Source organism: Strix aluco, chromosome 5 (genome assembly GCF_031877795.1).
Source record: "Strix aluco isolate bStrAlu1 chromosome 5, bStrAlu1.hap1, whole genome shotgun sequence".
Taxonomy (NCBI): domain Eukaryota; kingdom Metazoa; phylum Chordata; class Aves; order Strigiformes; family Strigidae; genus Strix; species Strix aluco.
Genome location: NC_133935.1, coordinates 60701691 through 60723699, shown reverse-complemented (window position 1 = coordinate 60723699; position 22009 = coordinate 60701691). Strand labels below are relative to the sequence as shown.

The following is a 22009-nucleotide window of genomic DNA, read 5'->3' as shown; positions in this document are numbered from 1 at the left end:
TAGATTTGTAGGTCAAAATGTAATAGCCTGTTTTGTTGGACTTTTGTGTACTAGTTTAATGGTGTGACAGGTATTGTGCAATAACCCCACAGAAAAGAACTGTCCTGTCACAAGTTGGGTCTATACACGGCTGGATAAAAGCTGTCATTCCCCTATTTCCATACATTAAATGCTTAGGCTAATGAGCTTTTATTGGGAACAATCCTGTTTCCACTGGACTGAAAAAGAAAGCTTTAAACAACTTTAACTGAAGAGCTATCATCAGGACAATCCAGGACCGAATTCTGGATGGCCAAAGTCTTTTATGTAAAATGAACTGTAAACAACTCATCATATTATGATATCATTCTCTTTATTAGATATTAAAATTGTCTACAAATAAATGTCATTATCCCATGTAGGGAAACCAAGGAACACCAAGCATTTAAACAAGCCTAGGATCCCTATTCAGTGATGTATTCACTAGTCCTACTGCCTACTTATTTAGCAGCAGAAAATATTTACTTAGGGAAAAAATGTCATTTTTTTGTTGGGAATAACCTTCCTGAGTCAAATCCTGAACCACAAATTGATACCATTTTGCGCATTCTGTCTTGAGGAACAAATGACATCCCTTTCTGTTTCTTGATAAGAAATATTGGGCTGAAAAGCCTAATAACGTAAGATTTGTTCACATGACTTTCAAGGGAAAAGAAGTCAGACAGGAGCTACCATTAAACATCTTTTTATTGTAGTCTTTAATGTACATGCAAAATTTTAAAAAAAGTGTCGGTTATATCTGTAAGCGTATAACAACAATGTAAATGTCTTGGATCAGCAATGTATTTGGATTAGGGACTAGTAACTAAGTGAACAGACATCTTTCAGGATATACAGTTTATATGGTAAATCAAGAAAGTTTTCATCAGAGTGATTTTCTTCATCAAAAGATAAAATATTTCTTGTTTATAATCTCGCTTGTTTTTAATACTGAAAAAAATCTATAATAGTACACTCTTCATTATGTACATAGAAAAACATAAAACTATATCCATACCAGTGTCTGTTTTAAATGCAAAAAATAGTAGTTAATAGCTTTGTAATTTTTTTTGTGCACCCTCTCCCCTCCCCCCACCCCCATTAAAAAATGCAGCATTTCCTAAAGTTTTCAATGCTTTGGCAGAAATTGAACTGAAGGCACTCCTGTGTTAGGTAAAGCAATATGTGAAATATCAGCGCTACATAAAAAAAGCTGTAGGTGCACCAGACAGCTCCATGCTCATCCCAAGGGCCAAATCTTGCACTCTCCAAGGTCAAGAACTGGTTTGCTGGACATCCCAACTGTAGCAGGCTTAGGCCCCAGCTTGGTTTACAATAAAGCTGATTAGCCTCACAATTATTTTTACAAATGCTTTTATAAATGCTTCATGCAAACTGTTTGAGGATGCAGAGAACATCTCTGAACACAGTACTATCACGAGGGCAAAAAGCTCTTGCAGGTCACAGCATCAGAACATGTTGCAAAGGCTTTGCTTTCGAGGCCTTGCACTTTGCAACACGGTATTTTCACACAACACCCTCTGTTTAAGACTTCCTGATGTTGCAGCTCAGCTAAAAACGAACAAATCAACCCACAAATATGAAGTTTCTAAACCATCTCTTGTGATGGATTAGTTTAGACTCAGCAAAGCATCTTGAAAATAATCTGTGTGCTAGTGGCATGCTAACTTCTGCGGATAGGGAAGTTTTGAAAGCTGATACAAAAGTTTCTCTCACGGGCAACTCCTCCTCGGCCTCCTGTGGCTTGTGTTCGGCACACCTTCATTTTTCTTGCAATTCAGGGTTATCTCTGGCATACCTGCGATATGTATTTATACGAGTACTTTGCAAAAAAAGAAAAAGCCTATGAGATAAGCACCTAAATGCTCACTAAGGGATGTGTCATAAGTCACAGCCGAGAAAACATTTCCATAATGACCAGTTTTAGTTCTCTGACCAGTTTAGCACTTTGCTTCTGCAATCCTAGCAAAGGTTGAGAATCAACCGGATGCATACTTCCAAGAGAGAATGAGACAGAAAGGCATCGACTGAAGCTTTTTATGCACATGAAAAGCTTTCACATGTCAATGTCTCCAACCTGATAAAGTGTTAGATTGTTGGGACATATATTAGTTCAGTAATTTGTTTACTTAACTAATTTATTCATCGTGCACCATATCTGACCATGACTAAATAGCTGCAGTCAACTGACAATCCAATTGAAAAAGAACATTCTGCTAAAACCTGCCAGCTGGTCACGTTCATTCTGCTGCAATAGCTCTGTGCTCTTTGGCCACAATAAAATGAATGGCTTTATAGTGCTGGAAAGCATTTTTGTCGTTCTTCAGTATCACTGTGGATTTATCTCACAAGGAATGAAGGGTGAGATAAAAAGGCATCCAATAGCACTTCAGTCTCTGAATTGAACAGCCAGCAAAATGATAGGCAGCTGGCATGGAAGAATAGCCATTTAAGGTTAGTTTGAAATGCAGACTGAAGGGAAAAAAAAAAAAAGAAAAAAAAAAGCAAGTAGTCCAGTAAGAATAAACAGTAGAAAAAGAAACTGAGCAAGTGATTCTTTGTTTTAGGCCAGTATATCCACCACCAGTTGCTGTATGTCGCTTTGGGAAACACGAAACTGGCACCAAAACACTCCAAACAAGACAAACCCCCCACCCCCTTCCCAGGCTGATGACTCTCCTTGAAATGTCCCTCAAATCTCTTTCCGTACTGTGGCTCGGATGCTGCTGAACATTTTGCCTATGGCCTCAAACAGTGGGTCGCAGAACGTGTGGATGCAGATCGAATAGACGCGGCTAATGCACTGGATCTCAATCAGGTAGCTCCTTATGCATGGCACCACTGCCCAGATGTGCAGAAATGACAAAATGGCAAAGTAGATGCCCCAGATGAGAGCCATAGGAATGCCAAAGATTGCTGACAGTAAACGATAAAACCAGTATTTCGTTACAGTGAAGGTGGTAAAACTGGCCTTCCAAATCCCATCAAAGCTGTGTGTTCCCTCTGGCTCAGCAATCACATCTTCAAAATCAATCTGCAGCAAAGAACACAGAGTCAGGTCAGTCAGATGTCCACATCAAGGGTGGATTCCAGAAACACTTTTCCTGGATAGCAATGGCCCACTGCAACAAAACACCGAAGCACAGAATTTCTACATCCCAACAAGATTCATTCCATTTTAACACATCATTTAAGTCATGAATCTTCAATAACTATCTTTTTCCAGTGACTATCAAGGCAGCCCAAATGATTAGCTCAAAATTAGACATCTACCTTCTAGATGGAGATGTCCACAAAACTGAACATTTTCCACATCTCCCTACAGCCCTAAGGGTATGCAGCGCCCTTAAAGTCTACTTAAGGACAAACCAGGTGAACAGAATCATCATGCTTTTGTTGCCTAACTTAACTGTTTCATATCTTTATGAATGGAATAAATGCAGTTACTACTTTGACTTTTTACACACCTCAAGCATGTATCAATAAAATGTGTTTTATTTGCCTGATTTTTCCTCTCCTTCCCTATATAGAATTGCTGATTTTGACAGTGACGAAACAGTGATGCTAGCTGTTTAAATATATAATTTGAAACAGGCATAGATAGTTCTTAGTAGACTGAAAGATAAAATGCTAGATTTAGATCTGCACCAGGAGGAGCTCCTCCTTAGTCTGAAAGGGTTAGGGAGCTCTTTCATCTTATTAAACGTAAGGAGGCTCTTCACATAACAGCCATTTTGTTCTAGCCTATCCTGTTTATGTGATAACACTCTGTCCATGAAAGACATGGCCAGGCTAACATATTAATATTTAGAAGGAACACACTCTTCCACATGGTTCATAGTTTTGACTACTCACAAATCGTTCAAAAAGTCACCTAAGGAAGCAGTGCATGCCAACAGGCATACTTTACGGCTCTCTGTTGAAATACCGAGCTATTCAGGAAGCTTAATTGTCATAACATTTCTATTAGAAAATTAACAGAATTGTGATGATGGTTCAGTTCAATGTCACACAAACATTTGTTTGATATAACCCACAATACAGGATATTTAATTTAGTTAGCACAACCAATTGTATAGGTACTGCATTCAACAGGAAAGAGAACATCACAGCATTATTCCTCTGCAAGAAACTAAATGACTGTTTAAATCAGATGAAAGAGAAAAAGAAATCGCATTCCTGGGACTGGATCCCAAAGTGAGACGATAATGCTGCCATAAGTGAAGATTTACAGGAGAAGGGTAAGTATGTTTTGGGTCAGCAGCCTCAGAAACTCAAGCAATAGTACTGTAGCATGCTGGAAGGAGGTGAGTATACATATACTCAGCATAAATATTGTTTATACTGTAGGAAAAGGCTCACGATCACTTCTTTTAATCTGAAATATACATAATAATTTGAAAGAACTCCTCCCTCTCTCCTGTTGAATCTTCAATCACCTTCAAACAGAAGTTACCCACAAAGTGAAAAATACTATAAAACCACTGGACTTTCCAGTTTCTTAAACCAGAAAGATAATTCCAAAGCAAAACTGCACAGTCTAGGTGCAATTTACTCAAATGGCTTGAAAGTCCTTGGGAGGAAATTTCTGAATTGGTTGTGATATCAGATATCTTGAATGTCTAACATCAACCTGGCTTAATTCAACATATTATTGGGCCTAAACAACAATGTCTGCCAGTGCTTCTCTCTAGACATCACATAATGCAAACTATAAACCTCCACTTCATCTGCTACTCTGAATTAGGCTGTAGTGATCTGAAAGTGATCTATGATTCCTTGGGAGGGGAATTCATCATCGTCATCACCATCACACCTAAAGGTAGCATTTGGGTTGAAATTCTGTCTCCACAGAAACCAACGGCAGACTTTGCATTGGCAGAGTACCCAAGGAACACACCTCAGTGCTGTGCACTTGTCCGTAAAGGCGTGCAGAGCTAAAAGTCTGTCTGGACTTTCTGAAACTGAACAGAATAATTTTAAATAATATCTACAAAGAGAGAAAAGAAAAAGAGATTTTGACTCACAGTTCTCTTCTGCAATAGTTCTGTGGGTATGCAATAACTTCTGTTTCTGTAGGTCACGTGCATGAATTTTTGGTACAGATCTTAGAAAACAGTTTCCTTGAAAACAATGTCTGAAGACAGCACAGAAAGTACACTACATCCACTGCTGAGTGAAGACAGGAAATTGGAATTGTTTGGGCTCTGTAATTTCAGTGGGTGCAAGACTGAAGCTCTGGAGGAAATAACCCTAATTCTGAGCAAAGCATCACAGACAACAATATTCGCTCTATTTTCATTTTGGGGTTATTAGATGTAAAAGTTCATGTTTGGGAACTAAACAACTGACAAAAAATTATCTTTATGAAGTACATTGGCCATAAAATAATTACATGAATCAATCATTACAAGTTATCTTTAGTCTAGTAAGACAAAGCAAGGAACTTTCCTGGATGTACTGTGATCTTTTTACCAAACGAAGCCATCAGATGTCCTTGAATCAGTCACAGGATTTTAGGACTGCACCATGAAAGAATGAAGAAAAAGTTGTAGATGTATATATGGAGAAGTCAGTAATACCTACTGATAGTGGCATCTAATTGTCTTATATCTATTCCTGCTACCACCCCCAAAAGATGATTTCAAGATCTGTATATTGTTCATGGAAATCAATCTCATTCAACTGAGTACACATGTTGGAAAAATGTATGCCTGAGTTTATGGAGCAAATATATTTTCTTTGTGGAATACACAAACAAGGATTCTTAAAGTATCTATTTCTGCAGCTATTCAAAAGCAAACTTTTCGTTGTAGCCCATATGCCATGTTATCTCATTTTCAAAGAGAATGGGTGTTCCTGGCTTATCATCATCGTTTGCCTTGAAATCAGATAATAAAGATTTGCAGATGATGACAAAACCCAAGATGATTACAGCAAAAAAAAAGTTCCTTTTTTAAAAAGATGCTACTACATGAAGACAACATGGTTGAGCATAGCCCTTTTATTCTAAAACTTCTGGCAATTTATTGCATGGTTCCCACCAGCTGATGTTGTGATCCTTGGTAAAGCCAGTTTGTGCACACAGGCATCATACAGCAGTTCAGTGCATCGAGGGCTATTCAGGGTCATGCCTAAAGTCTTTTTATTCAGTTCAGCTGTGGTGGAGTCTATCTCATATTTTTTCAACTGACTGATAAGGGAAACATTAAATCACAGCAGGAAAGCAAGTTTGCATTGAGCTCCATCAGCCTTTTCATGGTTACATCTTTAATTTAGCTAAGTGGGACCTATTTTTATCAGCAAAGCATATTTCTGGCATACAAAAAGAAACCATAGGTTAATGTGAATTTCATAGAACTTTTAAAATAAGTAGTAAGACTGGCCTGTAATTTGATTCCTTTCAAAATAATTCATTATAATCAATATTTGACAGAAAAATGGAAGCCACTAAACTCATTCATTTTCAAATCAAATAGTAAACTTTCTGTAATCATGATTCTCAGTAACTAATGTGTTTAGCCTGTTGTGCATTCCAAGATGTACATGGAGTTAATCCTGGGGAGCTGACAGAAGAATCATGCCATATAACATTTCCAGATGGACAGCCCTGTCCTCATTCCAGGAGATGATGCTAATATTAGAACATTAATGATATATCTTTGGCCAGGATTTCCCAGTTCAAGTCATACACAGTTGTCCTAAAAGTACTTAGGAATCAGTCTGTGAGATCACAGAATCATTCAGGTTGGAAAAGACCCTCGGGATCATCGAGTCCAACCATCAGCCCTACTCTACAAAGTTCTCCCCTACACCATATGCCCCAACAACACATCCAAACAACCCTTAAACACATCCAAGGATGGTGACTCCACCACCTCCCTGGGCAGCCTATTCCACTGTCTGACCACTCTTTCTGTGAAAAATTTTTTCCTAATGTCCAGCCTAAACCTCCCCTGTTGCAGTTTAAAGCCATTCCCTCTTGTTCTGTCACTAATCACCTGTGAGAAGAGACCAGCACCAACCTCTCTACAATGTCCTTTCAGGTAGTTGTAGAGAGTGATGAGGTCTCCCCTTAGCCTTCTCCTCCTCAAACTAAACAGTCCCAGCTCCTTCAATCGCTCCTCACAGGATTTGTTCTCCAGGCCCTTCACCAGCTTCGTTGCCCTCCTCTGCACTCGCTCCAGCACCTCGATATCTCTCTCGTATTGAGGTGCCCAAAACTGGACACAATACTCCAGGTGTGGCCTCACCAGTGCAGAGTACAGGGGGACTATCACCTCCCTACTTCTGCTGGTCACAATATTTCTAACACAAGCCAGGATGCTGTTGGCTTTCTTGGCCACCTGGGCACACTGCTGGCTCATGTTCAGCTGCTTGTCAATTAGAACCCCCAGATCCTTTTCTTCCAGACAGCTCTCCAGCCACACCTCCCCAAGGCTGTAGCGATGCATGGGGTTGTTGTGGCCCAAGTGCAGGACCTGTCACTTGGCCTTGTTGAAGCTCATCCCGTTAACATTGTCCCACCAGTCCAATCTATCCAAGTCTCTCTGTAGAGCCTCCCTATCTTCACGCAGATCGACACTCCCGCTTAACTTGGTGTCATCTGCAAACTTACTGATGATACACTCTATGGCCTTATCAAGATCATCAATAAAGATGTTAAAGAGAAATGGTCTCAACACCGAGCCCTGAGGAACACCACTTGTGACCGGCCGCCAGCTGGTTTTAGCTCCATTGACCACCACTCTGGGACCGTCCACCCAGGCAGTGCTTGATCCAGCAGACCTTTCACTCATCCAGAGTGAATGAGATGATAAAAGCGGTGTATTCATGCTACCAACAATTGTCAAGAGGTTACTTTCTTGGAGCAATTTCAATAGCTCTCGGAATATTTCTACCAATGCACAGAAGCTGAACAGATGGCCCTGTAGGAAACATAGGTTGATGTCTCACTATCTAATCTTTCCCATTTCATTATTCCTCAAGTCCCATGTTCCACATTGCTCCAGTTTGAATAAGGGAGTTACCAAACTGAACTTGAGAGTGAAAAGACAGAAAACTGGCCTGGTAACTCTAAAAACTCTCAGCTGAATACAATGTTAAAATGAAGCTGTTATCTTCCTGAAAGCCATAAGAACGTTATGAAATTACGTACGTGTCAAGAGAGTCCAGCTATGACTGGAACGCGAACATCTGCGGTGCTGTCCAAAACCAGACTTACCCACAGCAGTGTACAGTTTAAATAAAGATAGGCAAGGAATTGAGGTAATCCGGGCTCTCCTACTTCTCATCTGCTAACACATCTCATACAGATGCACTGGCTGGGAAACGCTCTATTTATTCACTGTTCAGGCAGTACAGATAAGTCCTTACACTGCAGGAACTGAGATATTACCCAGATTCTTCCTGCACTAAACCACTCCCATGAAAGATCCTGTTTTTAACTCATAGGGATCAGTCCTCCACAGGCAGCAGGAGGAATAGTTGAGTGCATGCATTTTGCTTTGCTATGGGTTACATCTACATCACTCAGATTACTCGTTCCTCAGTCCCTCCTACTACTCTCCTCTGGTTTTTAATTCAGTAGTACTCAGTGATGGTGAGTGTCATCAGACTGATAATGGGAGTCCAACTGAACTAAGTAAAGTGAAAATAGGACTTAGAGGAGAAAGAGAAGTGGCCAGACATATGATCCTACGGAAGAAAGACACTCTAATTTCTGGAAATGAATCTAACCGGCTTGCAAGGATAAGATACCTTTTTTAGGGTATTGTTCTTCAGGCCACTTTTGCCAAAGCATCACGTGCATGTAGATCTGTGAAGAACTCTGTTTTATCTACATAAAGGCATGCTTAGGTTAGGCACAGGTCTTGTTCAGTAGACTGCATGTTTGTTCCTCCAGAGCTGTCTGGGTGTGCTGTGAAATCACGTTATTTGCTAAGATAAAGAAAATACAGGCATGTTCACTTGCGACAAGGAGAGAAGTAAAGGAAATTTGTTTTGACCCTCTAAAGGATGCTAATAACTTGCTACAGCCTTCTGTTTCAGCCAAAGCTATTAAACACTATCAACTCCTGTTCCATGCCCACAATACACTTCCTGACTTCAGCTATTCTTTGTTTCCTACTATTCAGTTTGGTAAAGCCAGTTTTTGCATTGCTTGAAGCTTTTGTCTGATTCTGCTACGAGAATTACCACAGCTTCTTTTGCTCTGCATGTGTTTATTAAACTTTTATCAGGAAATTAAGGAACCTGCTTTGATTCTAAAAGAGATTTATTTACAAGAAAGGGAAATGGTATGGGAAATTTGTCTTCTTTTTTCAAAGTCTGTTTAAAGAAAAAAACTATTAATTAAAAAAGCTTAGCAGTGTGAAGTTACTGTTTTTTCTAAAAAAACCCCAGCTGACTCAAGAATATATGCTTTATATATGAAAACAGTTGACCTGTTGACCTTGCCACTTTAGTCCCTATGTATCAAAACCTGGCAGGCTGGAAAGGTGTGTTAAATGTGAACCTCAAACTGGCTGCTTACCAGTTGTGGTTCTTCTCAAGAGTTTGTTCTTTGAGGCACGTAATATCCATTACATCATAGAAAAATTTACTGTGTTGGGTCTATCAGAAAAAAATTATTAAGGCCATCAGCATTTTATGCGGGCTTTGATTTAATCTACATTGAAACTATAATTATTCAAATTTTCATGTGTGGTAGCTGTGTGCTGCTACTGTGCTCACAGTGTGCAGTTAGCATAGACAGGCACCACCAGTATTTCAGTGAGAAGGAACCCAAACAAGTGCTGAGGATGCCTACATTTTTGAGTGCTATCAATATCTTTTCGAGCCAGTGAAAGGATGCTCAGATCCATACTGGATCTCTCTTGACTGATCACTAGTATCTCCATTCAGGCAAACAACTCAAATATGCACACAACCTGAAAAATGTGAACTGTCCCACCAATGTCAATATGCTTACATGCTCTGCCAGAGCAGGGCTATAGTCAAGTCTGAATGTATATTTATATAAGATTCACAAGCTACTTTTCTTTACATTTTTAGCACAGAGTATGGAAACTGTCTTTACTGTTTACTCTGTGCTATTTTTAAACAGGTTTTTCCCTGATACTAAGACTGTAAATATAATATTGTTTCACCATATTATATTGTGTCCCTATAAGACTTGAAACAGACATACAGAAAAAAAAGCAGATATGATTTTTTTTTTCTCTTTTGATAAATGCAATTTGTAAAATTTCCCAATGCGTTCAATGTCCTTTAAAGAAACATTCAAGAGAAGAAAATGTATAAAAGATCACAAAACAGTAAGCCATTCTATGGCTTTGGGAGATGACATTCAGGACACATGCAGCACTACTTCGGAGAAGACTGTGGTGTGTGTTCTTAAAAATAAGAAAATGCGTGAACATAGAAGATCATTATTTGGTTTTGTACTTCCACATACTATTTGGAACATAAAAATTGCCAGTTACAGTGCTTGGAGAACAAAGGCATCACAGCAGCAGAAAAAAAGAGTTAAGCAATAAGCTCACAACCATTCTGTTAAATCAATGATACCAGTTAAACATCTACATGTTTCCTTGACCCTTTGAAATATCATGTTTCCACATCCGCTGATGCTTGTCTTCCTGATCACTGCCAGTTTATTAGAAAATGATGAAGCGTATAAGGTTGGTTCTACTGAATCTGAGGGAAAGAGCATGGGAGGTGTTGGGTCTTACAGAGGAGTAAAACTGCTGTTCTCCCTTCCCTCCCACACACCAGGAGCCTGGTTCACCCTTTTAAGAGCACTGTGTAATCTTTGGCAAATGTTTATCTGCAGTTATGTAGAGAAGCTGGTACTTTGTTCCTGAAAACACAGAGCTTCATGATGCCTAGATGTTCTACTTCCTGACTAATCATTGTTTTCAACAGCAAACATTAGGTGCTGTCAGGTGTATAATAAAGGCAAAACTCATTCTATTCCAGAGTATTATATGTGCCTCAGGCTATAGCATGGGTGACTACAAAACATGAATGTCCAGCAGTGTTCAGAGATGGGATAAGTTCTATCACAAGACAAGAAATCACCTTGACTCTTGGTATGGTGGCAAGCCTCTAACAAACCCCAAGAGTCCCTCCAGGCTGGGGTGCAGCAAGATTAGGCTCTGCCTGTCAACCCTGAACTCTGCCTTCAGAGCACACTGCTCTTCTGCGGACTGGCTGGATCAGTGGGCACAACACTCACTCCTTTGCTCAAAAAAAGAGATACCATGAGTGCAGATGGCTAGGACTAAAGTCTTTGTGTAAGACAAACAAATAATTCCAAAGTGAATGAAACCCTAAACAAGAAAGCAGAACTGTTCCACCCCAGTTACTTGTTCAAACTGAGCAATGATTTTGCCTTACATTCCCTGTCTCCCTGTGCCTGCATTCCATAATATGGCAAGAAAAGTGTTCTGCTGGCAGATCTCAATGGAAATAGTGAATCTTTCTTGAGTACTATAGAGTAGGCCAGAAAAGCAAACAATGCTTTAACAAACAAAGATATTCATGTTGGAAAGCAGAGTTGAAGGACTACACTCTTCTAGCCAGAAAAAAAAAAACAGTCTGGTCAGGAGTGACCCCTACTGCACACATAACAAATATTAAAATGGATTATGAAAAATTTTAAACAATGCCATGACTTAGAAAAAGGTCATGACTGCAGATCACCATTTCACAAACTGAAAATCAATGAAAATAGCCAAAAAATAAAATTCTAATTACTGAGAGAACAATCTCCTGCTCCCTGCCCATGATGAATTACTGATTACATACCAGAAAAGCCCTGATGATGAGCTTTGTTTTATCAGATGGGCAGGCTCATCAAAATCTGCAGAAGTACTTGGGAGAAAAATGCAACTGATGCCAATGGGTCAGTACTGTAGCAACCAGGCACTTCTCCAGAGATCTCTTCCTGATACACTTGCCTGTCTTGTCTCAATATAGTCCAGCAGAAGGAAAAGACCAGCAGCTTCAAGGAGACATCTGCACTCCTCTGAAACACAGTGAAACTTCCTGTGCAGGTGGCGGTATCATGTCAGCCAGTTCCTTGGAAAATACGTTGATGTTGTCAGAGTAAGCAGCCAGAAAATAAAGTGGGTATTTTCTACCATGGAAGCTGGGCTGCTGGGAGGTTATTGCGGTTTTCCCAAAGAGAAACTCTTAAGAACTTTCTTCATTTTACTATTTGTTTCATGTTCCACAGTTTCTTGTTTGATATAGATATTTTAGCAAAGAGCTCTGACACGTATGTGTATGTACATCCATGTATGTTTGTCCATCCATATGTTTAAAGAGGTATATCCATCAATATGAACACTAGGGCGAAGCTGACTACACTAAAGATAATGGGAATTCTTTTACTGATCTAGTGGGGTCTGGAGTTAACCAGAATCCAGAAACATTAATAAAAGAAATTATATTCTATGAACAGATTTTACATTGTGCTTTTATATTTTATTTTATACCTATAAATACATTATATATAATATTATGTTAGATGTAATTATATTATTATATTTATTATATGTATATGTATATTATATTATTATATTGCCCTCAATGCAGGTTTACAGACCTGCTATTAAGGTAATAAACTGCTATTAAGTAAAACTTTTTAGAACTTGCTCTAGCTTCATCCCTCCTAAATTTAGGCACTAATGGGAAATGGAAATATAGTGACCTTAGACTCTTTAGTAGTGTGTGGAGAGAGACAGGCACCTTTGAAGGGTGCTTTAGATCTGGAAACCACTTTTTTCTCTTTATCATTTGTAAAGGGAGTCTAAGCAGAGGAGACTCTTAACTAGGTATACTACCCACAAACACATTCCTGTTAACTGCTGCAATACTTTTTAGGAAATCTAAGTAACTTTTTTTCACCTTTTCCCTCATTTCTACCTGAATATGCTTATTGCTGACAGTGAGTGTTCAGTAATGCCCAGCTGCCTCTTTGTTCCTTTAAAAAAAATTTGCCTCTGCACTTCTCCTGTTAGAAGATTGTCTTTCTTATGGAAGATCTTCCATTACTGAGGAGGTAACTATTTCTTTAGTATTTCATAAAAATCAAGATATCATTAATCTAGAGTTCTGGTCTTGTAATAAACTGCACTAGAACAGAAATACATGAACTTGGACTTCATAAAACAACAGGAGACTTTATGGCTGAGGCCTACAGGAGACATTAACCTTATCTTGAGGGAAAACATTTTCTTTTTGAGGCATTTGTTTGAAATCTGAAATGGGGTTTCAGGTTGACAGAGGAAGTGGTACAACCCATCTGTGAGACTCCCTTAGGCTTTTTTGGAACTCTGAGTATAAATTCAGCACAGCAGGATTTTGGACAGGGAATGTGATGCTTTCACCTTCAGCTGTGAGAGCATCTTCTCACTTCTTATCTACAAAGCTGAATTTATCAGTTCCCATTTATTTGAAAATAAAAGTACATGGGCCAGAAAAGTAGAAGACTATGGACAAGCCCCATCCTTGTACAGCCCCATTAACATCTATAGCACAGTTTCTTGACTATCTTGAATAAAATTGGGTGCAAGTTTTATCAATGAATGTGCTCATTAGAGTGGGGATAGTGGTACTGAAACTATTTGTCCTTTTGAATGCTAATCTGATGACGTATTTTGACAAGAATAATATTGCATAAAATTCAAAGTTTGTTTTGCAACCATCAAAACACATTTTCATAAGAAATCTGCCAGAAAAATATAAAGGGACTAACAGAGTTAAACCTGCCTCTCCAGTAAATCAAAAGAAATTAAATGGCATAACTTCTCTTTCGTCCTCAAAATAACAAATCCTTTTTAGTTGGAGATGGTTTTTATTACTGTTGTTCGTCTGGTAAAGAAAAGAGAGATCATAGTTCTGGATCAAAAAGCTCAAAAAAATCAATTCCTAACGTAGATTTCATCCTACTTTCTGTTTATTACTAAGGTATTTGAGAGCTGTGGGAAATACGAACTTATCTTAGTTTAGAACTATATCTCTCTTCAGTTTTCCAGAGATCCTAAGTTTTATGGAATCATCCAAGATAATTTGTATTTTCTTCTCCCTGTTGCCTAAAATACAACAAAGTTCAAATTCTCACTGGGGACCTCATAGGCAGACCACTCTACTATACACATTTATCCCTCTTCCCCCTGGAGAGTTTTGGATTTCAATAATTTTTTTTTTTTTTGGCATTAGACATTCATACTCTTTGCAACAGAGGATGGTATATCTATCCATATAGTGGGCTAAAAATTCTAAAATTAATTCAACTTGTTCTTAAAATTTTCTAACATATAATCTGGATTCTGTTGAATTTATCAGAAACGAAAAGTATTTGTCTCCTCTGAATCTGAGATAGGGTCCAATAAATTCTAACAAAAGGAACATCCATGCTGAATCATTGGCTCTGTCCCCATGGTCATCAAATGAACATTTTCCTATGGAGTTATGAGTCATGTTCATCATGCTAAGCAAGAAGGCAGTACATAAGGCTTTAATAATACTATGAGTTTAAACGCAAACACATTTTTTTGAGAAAGAAGCTTTCATTAGAACAGATGCCATTATTATCTGTAATCTTATGGACATTCAGAAATTCCATGTCTGGAAACTCCTAATTAATGTGCAAGAAAACTGTTTATCAGAACTCTAAAACCTCGCTCAGTTCTCGTATAAACTGGCATTCATAATGACTCGAAGTTTTAATCTCTCACTCCTAGACTAGTCTTGGAAAAAATATTTGAAACAGAATTGTATCATGTGGGTAGCCAAAGTCAAACGTTTGAATATTCTCACATTTTAAATCTAAACCCCGCAGCTGGGCCTTAATATGACACAAAGGTTCCGAAACATTTCATCTAAATGCAGTTTATGTAAAAGTAAGGTGTCATGTCTAAGCTACATATATCATCAACGGAGAGAAACATGCCGTTTGACAGCACCGCTTGTCCCGTCCTAGGGTTAGGCCTAAACTCTGTGATGTGAATCTGCCTCCAGAGGCATCTAACATCCATCACTGCCAACAGTAAGACCCCAGATGACAAACTTGGATTCGAACATACCCACACACATTAATATTTATATATTTTTATATTTACATGTTTGTCAATTTAAATATATATTCATATATTTATATTGATGTACTTAAACTTACATATTTATCTGTTTTCTCAGGACTTTTAACAATATCTGAAAACAAAGAAAGGGGGTCTGCATTAAATTTCACTTAATTCCTTGTTTCAGAAAAAGCACCTGACTGAGTTCTGCTTTTCTCTTGTTTTGCTGTGTTGAAGAGCAGAACTCTGTTCCTCCCAGGCTGACGCCTGCTGTCACATCAGAGTGACAGCCCTCAAAGCCCTAGCCCACCCATCTGAAAAGAGCAGGGGATGACGCCTGCTTTCCTTCCAGGAGGTTCTCAGGTGTGGAGATGGGAGGTGCTCTGCCTAGTCATCTCTCTGTGTATCTTCCACGCTGCTCAGCGCAACAGGGAGGGATCGTAATTGTGAAGGATTAAATAAAAATGCAAACTGCTTTTTAAAAAACCTCTCTTTTGATTAGAAAGTGGCAGAAATTGTAAATGGCTTTAAAATGGCTGAGTAATACCTTCCTCCCTAATGCCTACTGAAGGGTGCTATGGTATTTGTCAACATCTGACTAAAAATTCCAGACTTTTCCTTGCAGTGAGCTGAATTGCACTTGACTGCATTAGCTTTAAGTGGAAGGCATAAATACGTAACTGTTTAAAAATTGGTACAAAAGCTCTGCATCCGTACATCTGTAGCCGAGTACTGGATTTTTTTTCCAGAGAGAAAGGGACTCTTACGCAACAAACAGCAGATAGACACCACTTATTTAAAACAAAACAATAACTATGTTCTGGATGGTAATACAGGCACAGGCCTTTCTTCCTGGCACACCACTGTAGGAAAAAACTGTAACCTGGCTGCAGATGTGACTGCACGTTTGGTCCTCACTAGTCTCAAAGGAGTAGACTTTGCAGGGTTGGCTGCAAGGTCCATCCCCATCGTAAGCAAGGAGCAAGGGAGTACTGAGAAGCTCAAGCTGCAGGAGAACTGGTTCCCTCCTCTGCTTCTTCCAAACTCTTTGTGCAGACTTGACCACAGATACTTTGAGAAACTTAGAAAACTCCAAAGAGTTGGAAGGCTGTAATTTAGCCATACTCTGGAAAACACAAACATTGTGTTGGAAAACAGGATGAGCAAAGGCTGAACCGCAGGCACCTTCATGTGAGTCCTGGGTCATTGGGGAATGAATGAGAGAAAAAACAAGATCAGCTTTCTATCCTGTTTGTTGCATCTCATCACACATAAATAAAAACTGCGGGACACAAGTCCAAGAGCAGAATCATCCAGTGAAGGACATATGAAATAGATAGAACCGTGAGGGAAAATAGCTGCATAATCACCAGCATGACTCCCAGAGAGCTCCCAGATGCACAGAGACTGTTTCTCCCTCGCTAGATTCCTTCCTTGCCTCCTGCATGACTAGCCAACTTCACAAGCCAGTGCCTCAAGGAATGGGACCACCGTTGCACATTCTCTCCCTGTCAAGGTGATGCATGAGGGCAGTCGTATGAGGAAGAAACTCCTTCCTTCCCGCTCCCTGCTGAAGGAATTGTAACAGGAAGGAAATTCTGGTGATTTTACTAGATTGTGCTTCCTCCAGCCCAGAGCTGCCAACTCCGCTGTCTGTGGACCTCAGGTTCAGTAAGGCCTCATTTCCACCTCTCTGAACAGAAATCCAGTCATTCACCACACTTTTCTGGAAGTATCCCAGCACTTAGCTTCCACTTGATAGCTTATTTGAAGATAAACTGTAAGCAGTAACTTTGGTATAAAGCTGCTCCACATGTCTAGTTTTTATAAAAGGATGTTGACTGTGTCTCTCCCTCTTGCCTGAATGCCTACCCTATTGCTGCCTGCACCACGTATCTGCTGCAGAGGAAGCTGTGCAGATGCTTTGTGTTGCACATCAAGGGAACATGTCTCCTGCTTCTCACAAGCAAGGGTTATTTTTAAAATGTGCTATGGGAAGTATTTGAATGCAGCCAACACTGAGGCCTTTTAGAGAGCTGCTTACAGAGCAGATTCCTCATTCTCTGTCTAATCATTTCTATTTCATGGCTGACTGATTTGTCCCCAGTTTCCATGCTATTGTGTCTCACAGTCAAGTGGCAAGAAATGCATTAAATGCTGAGCAAAAAGCAGAAGGTTCTGAATCTAGAAAAATGCAATGACTCTAAAGAAAATAGAGCTAAGCCTGAAACATACTTCTGGCTTTACAACACTCCTGAACATTTTTTTTTTCTCTGACTTTCAGCACCTGACTGAGACTGGGGACTCCTTCTGTTATACAACGGTACTCTTTACACTCTGCCTGGATGATTTACAGCTGAAGTAAGAAACGCAGATGCATGACAGAAGGGGACCAGAGACTGATGGCTAAGGCAGGAACTGAATCTGTGTATCTTCACCCAACCCAAGCCTGTCCCCTAGGTAATGGGTCTGAACTTTATTGCTACGTCTAATAGGCTGAACCTGAAAAGCAGTGTCCAAATAAACTGTGGCAAAATTCCTCTCTCTACTTTTCAGGTTGGACATACTCATGAAATACTTCTAACAATCAAATTAATTCTCATTCATCTTTCTAACAGGACAGAGAAATGTTGCTTTATCATGCCCACATTTTTTACAAATTCTGCTGTTTTTATGACGTAAAATGGATCCTGTTTGGTTAACATCAAATTAATTTTGATACTTTCCTGTGTCTTGATGTGACTATGGGCTCAGCTGCTGACACAGAGGCCATACTGGTATGCTGGCTGTTTGCTGGTTTTCAGTGAATGTGTTGGTCTACAATTATTTCAAAAGGACAAACTGAAAAGCTTGATTTTCCCATTCTTATAATTCTTATTTTCAACTTTCTTTTAGATGATTGGATGCAGCAAACTTTCTTAATCACTGCCCCTGTGGGAAGCAGAAAGGCCAGGATGGGCTTTGCATGCTTCAGTTTCTAAGTCCATTAGGAGTTTTTTCCATCAGTGGTCTCCCTCTTTTCCCAGCAGAATCTTTCTTTTCCTAGTTAAGTTTGCGGACACCCGGATTTTGACTTGCTTGGGGGCTATGACTCATCCTCAGAAGGTTTGGTTGCTTTGGGGACTTCTTCTGTTGATGTACGCAATAAGCCACAATACAGGCTCATCCTTCAGCTCCTGAATTCCCTGTCTATTCAGCTGCTCCTCCGTGGGTAGAAGAAAAAAGAATTGCTCTGTCCTTTTTAAAATCAACCATTTTAATGGAAGTTTTGTACCATTTGATAAACGATGAGTTTTTCTAAACAAATAATAACTTTAAGCCTTTTCTTTCCTGATTGCAAAGCTGACAATGGCTCCTTAAAGATATAGCCTGCTCTGAGGGCTGATTATTAGTGTTGATCCAGCACGATGGTTAGTCATATTCAGCACCTTCAAACTGTGTTGAAGTCAGTGGAATTTGAGGTTACTTGGAACCTTGCTATATTGTCTGCACATAGCATGAATCATTTTACTGACATACATTCCGGAACCAGAGTCCAAGCTTTTCATTCTCTGGAAACAATGCAACATTTCTCTTTTTCAATAACGGGTCTTCCTGACAAAAAAACCACGGTGAACTGCACACACTTTGACTCTGCTGGACACTAAATAAGCTGGTCAGTGGCTTAGTCACCCACTACGACTGGGCAACTCCTGTTTTTCCTAGGTTCTGACAAGCCCAGATGACAGCATCCTTAATTTTCACATGCATAGTATAAAATTTGTCTGCTAAGAGAAAAAACAGCTCTGCGATTTTTCTGATCCTAGTGACTTCAAGCAAAAATCTCCATCGACCCTGATTTGTCAAAACAGTCAAACTCTGATTTAAAAACCCCAACAAAAAAATCGGGACAAGGGCACAGTTTAGATTTTGCTTAGCTTGTTTTCATTTATCGTTTCTTGAGGGAAGGAAAAGCACCAAGGAGAACAAAACAAAACAAGGACACAAATCCAAACGACTGCCAGGACCTCTGATTTCGCACCCACTTGGCTTAGGGAGGACGATCTGTCCCGCAGGCCGTACCCTGCGGCGCAGCCAGCTTGGACCGCGCTGGTTTGGTGCCACCTCCCTGCCCTGCCTCTGTACGTGCCCGAGGGAAGGAAAATCCCTCTGCCGCTGTTACAGGTCACGCAAGTTTTTCCCCCGCTCCCCCCGGGTCCCGGGCGCGACGTCCCGGCTGCGGAGCTGACCTGCCGGCACACGGCTGCAGCAGCCCCGCGCCGGGGCGGCCCTCGCCCCGGAGAGCTGCCGCAAGCCCCCGCCCCAAGGGAGGCAGCTCCGCAGTGCCCCGCCGGGGCGGCCCCGCCGGGAAGATCACGGGCAGCCCGCGGGGGGTGCAGCCCCGCCGCGCCCCTGCTGGCAGCTCCGGCGGGCAGCCCTGGCCCGCTGCCCGCCTCCCTCCTTTTCTTTAAAGTAAAAAAAAAAACAAACCAAAACCACGAACAGCTCCTGGCCCTTTTTTCCCTCTTGCAGCAGGTGGAGGGAAGCCGGTTGCGGACTGCTGTCGCCCTGGCAGTGCCCTCGGCAGGACAGACAGCTGCCCGCAAGTGGCCTCGCCCCACGCCCCGTCCCGCCTCGGCCCCCTCACCTTGACCACGTCGTCGTTGAGGTGCTTGGGATCTCGGTTGACCAGGTCGATCTCTTTGGTGTGCACGTCGTGCACCGCTTTTTCGCTCAGCTCATCTGCCATCATCTTGTTGTTGGGCTTGTAGATGTTGCCCTGCTCCCTGACGGGCGCCGTGTACAGAAAACCCTGTGGAGAGGGAGAGGAGGGCGGGCGGGAGGGGAGAGCCGCGCCGAGGAGGGCAGGGCAGGGCAGGGCAGGGCCGGGCAAGGCAGGGCCGGGCTGGGCTGGGTAGGGCCGGGCCGGGCCGGGCCGGAGGGCGGGCAGGGGGAGGCGGCCCCGCGTCCCGTGGAGCGGCGGGAGCCTCGCTGCGGGGCGGCTCTCGGCCGGGCTATTTAACGGCGGCCGCAGGGCGCACACCACACCCCCGCGGTACCGGGCGCGGCACTGGCCCCCGACCCAGACCCAGACCCAGACCCAGACCCAGACCCCGACCCCGACCCCGATCCCGCCGCCAGGCGTCCCCGGCCCCGCCGCGCCCCGCCCCACCCGCGCCCGACGCCGCTCCGCTCCCCGCGGCGCTGCCCCAGGGCGGAGCGCAGCCGCCCCTCAGCGCGGAGGGCGCAACGGCCGCCCCCTCCGGCAGCGCGGGGAGCGCCCGGGGCTCCCCGCGCAGCGCCCTCCCCATACCGCGCTCTTCATACCGCCCTCCTCGCGCTGCCCCCCCGCCCCCCCCATACCGCTGCTGCCGCCGCGCGGAGCCGAGCACGGAGCTCTCACCGTGCCCCCTCCACCCCGGCGCCCTCCCCGTCCTGTCCTCACTATACCGCCCCCCCCCCCCCCCCGCACGGCCACCATCGTGTCCCCTTCACCCCGGCGCCCTCGAGGTAGCACCATCCCCACACCGCCCTTTCCGTGCAGCCGCCACCACGGTGCCCTCACCGCGGCCCCGTTCCGGCCGCAGGGGACGAAACGCCCCGGGTCCCCCTGCCCCGCTCTCCCTGCCCGCAGGTCCCCGCTTCCCGCCCTCCCCGCCGGGCGCCGGCCGCGGGCTCCGCCGCCGAGCCGCGCCTCGCTCCTCTGCCGGGCCGGGGCGCTGCGGCGGGCGCGGAGCGCGGCGGGGGTCGCCGGGCGGCCGCAGGTACCCGGCGCCGGGCGGGAGGGCGGCGGGGCAGCCGGCGGGGCGTTCGCAGCGCCCCGGCTCAGTCCCGCCGGCGGTCCTACCTCCGAGTCTACGTATTTGGTACCGGACATGCTGCCCCGGGCTGGCGGGCGGCTCTGCCGCGGGTTTCTCTGCGCTATAACTTGTAGGACCGGAGGCAGGAGGATCCCGCTCTGCGGAGCGGGCGGCCAGGGGGAGGTAGCTGCGAGGGAGACGGCTGGCCGCCGGCCAGGGGCTGCTCCCTGCCCTCGCCTGGGGTGGATGACAAGCCGCGGTAGGGCCCGGCATATCGCAACGCGGCTGGGAGCCGCCGGGGGCGGGAGGGGGAAGCAGCCCTGCCCCGGCAACCTGGAAGCAGGAGGACCCGGGCCGGATACTTGGGCCACGCCGCGCGGGGCCGGGGACACGGCAGGGACTGGGACACGGCAGGGACTGGGACACGACGGGGACTGACTGGGACACGACAGGGCCAGGGTCCCCCCCGCGCCGCCCTCCCTGCCCCGGCCGCCCGCGACCCCCGGCAGCAGGTCCCTGCCCCTGGGCTGCTGGGGGCGACGGTGCCAGCGGTGGGCTGAGCCGTCCGGACGGGGGGCGGGGGGGGGGGGGAGCAGAAGTGGGGGGGGAGGGCAAGGAAGCAGTGAGGAGATGGAAAACTTTAGTTGTGTTGCACGTCCAGAGAGAGCGAGGCGTTTGTAGGGCTCCCCGCCCCCCCGGCAGTGACAATAGTTTACACATACTCATCGCTGCCCCAGGAACAATTGTGGAAACTTGGACACCCCTGGGCTGAAGAAAAAGAGATTTTCTCAACCGGTTCATTTCAAAACTATGCAAATATTTAACAGTCCTGCACTTAACTGTGCTATATTTTTCCCTGGAGGAGACTGACCCGTGAATGGCTGCCATGCATATTAACCATCGGGATTTGCTTCCAAGGAGAAATGGTGGGACACTGACATTTTGCCATGCTCTGTTCTCAAAGTCCTTTGTAAACTCAGCGTCATATGTTGGTGTAAAAGCTGTAAGGATTCATCACTGTATTCAAGATGGTTCAGGTTAGGGTTGCAATGGCACTATACATCCACAAACTATGAATTATATTTTGCCTTTTTTTTT

The 22009-nt window shown here is 43.4% G+C and overlaps 1 protein-coding gene across 1 annotated transcript; it reads right to left on the bottom strand.

Moving 5' to 3' along the window:
* Positions 1–708: 708 nt before the first annotated feature.
* CAV1 (caveolin 1) lies at positions 709–21149 on the bottom strand. Its single transcript, XM_074827545.1, has 3 exons — positions 20959–21149; positions 19759–19923; positions 709–3073 (listed from the first exon to the last, which is right to left on the bottom strand). The coding sequence occupies exons 1-3, from the start codon at positions 20986–20988 to the stop codon at positions 2732–2734; spliced, it is 537 nt and encodes a 178-aa protein (XP_074683646.1). The 5' UTR covers positions 20989–21149; the 3' UTR covers positions 709–2731.
* Between the last annotated feature and the right edge of the window lie 860 nt (positions 21150–22009).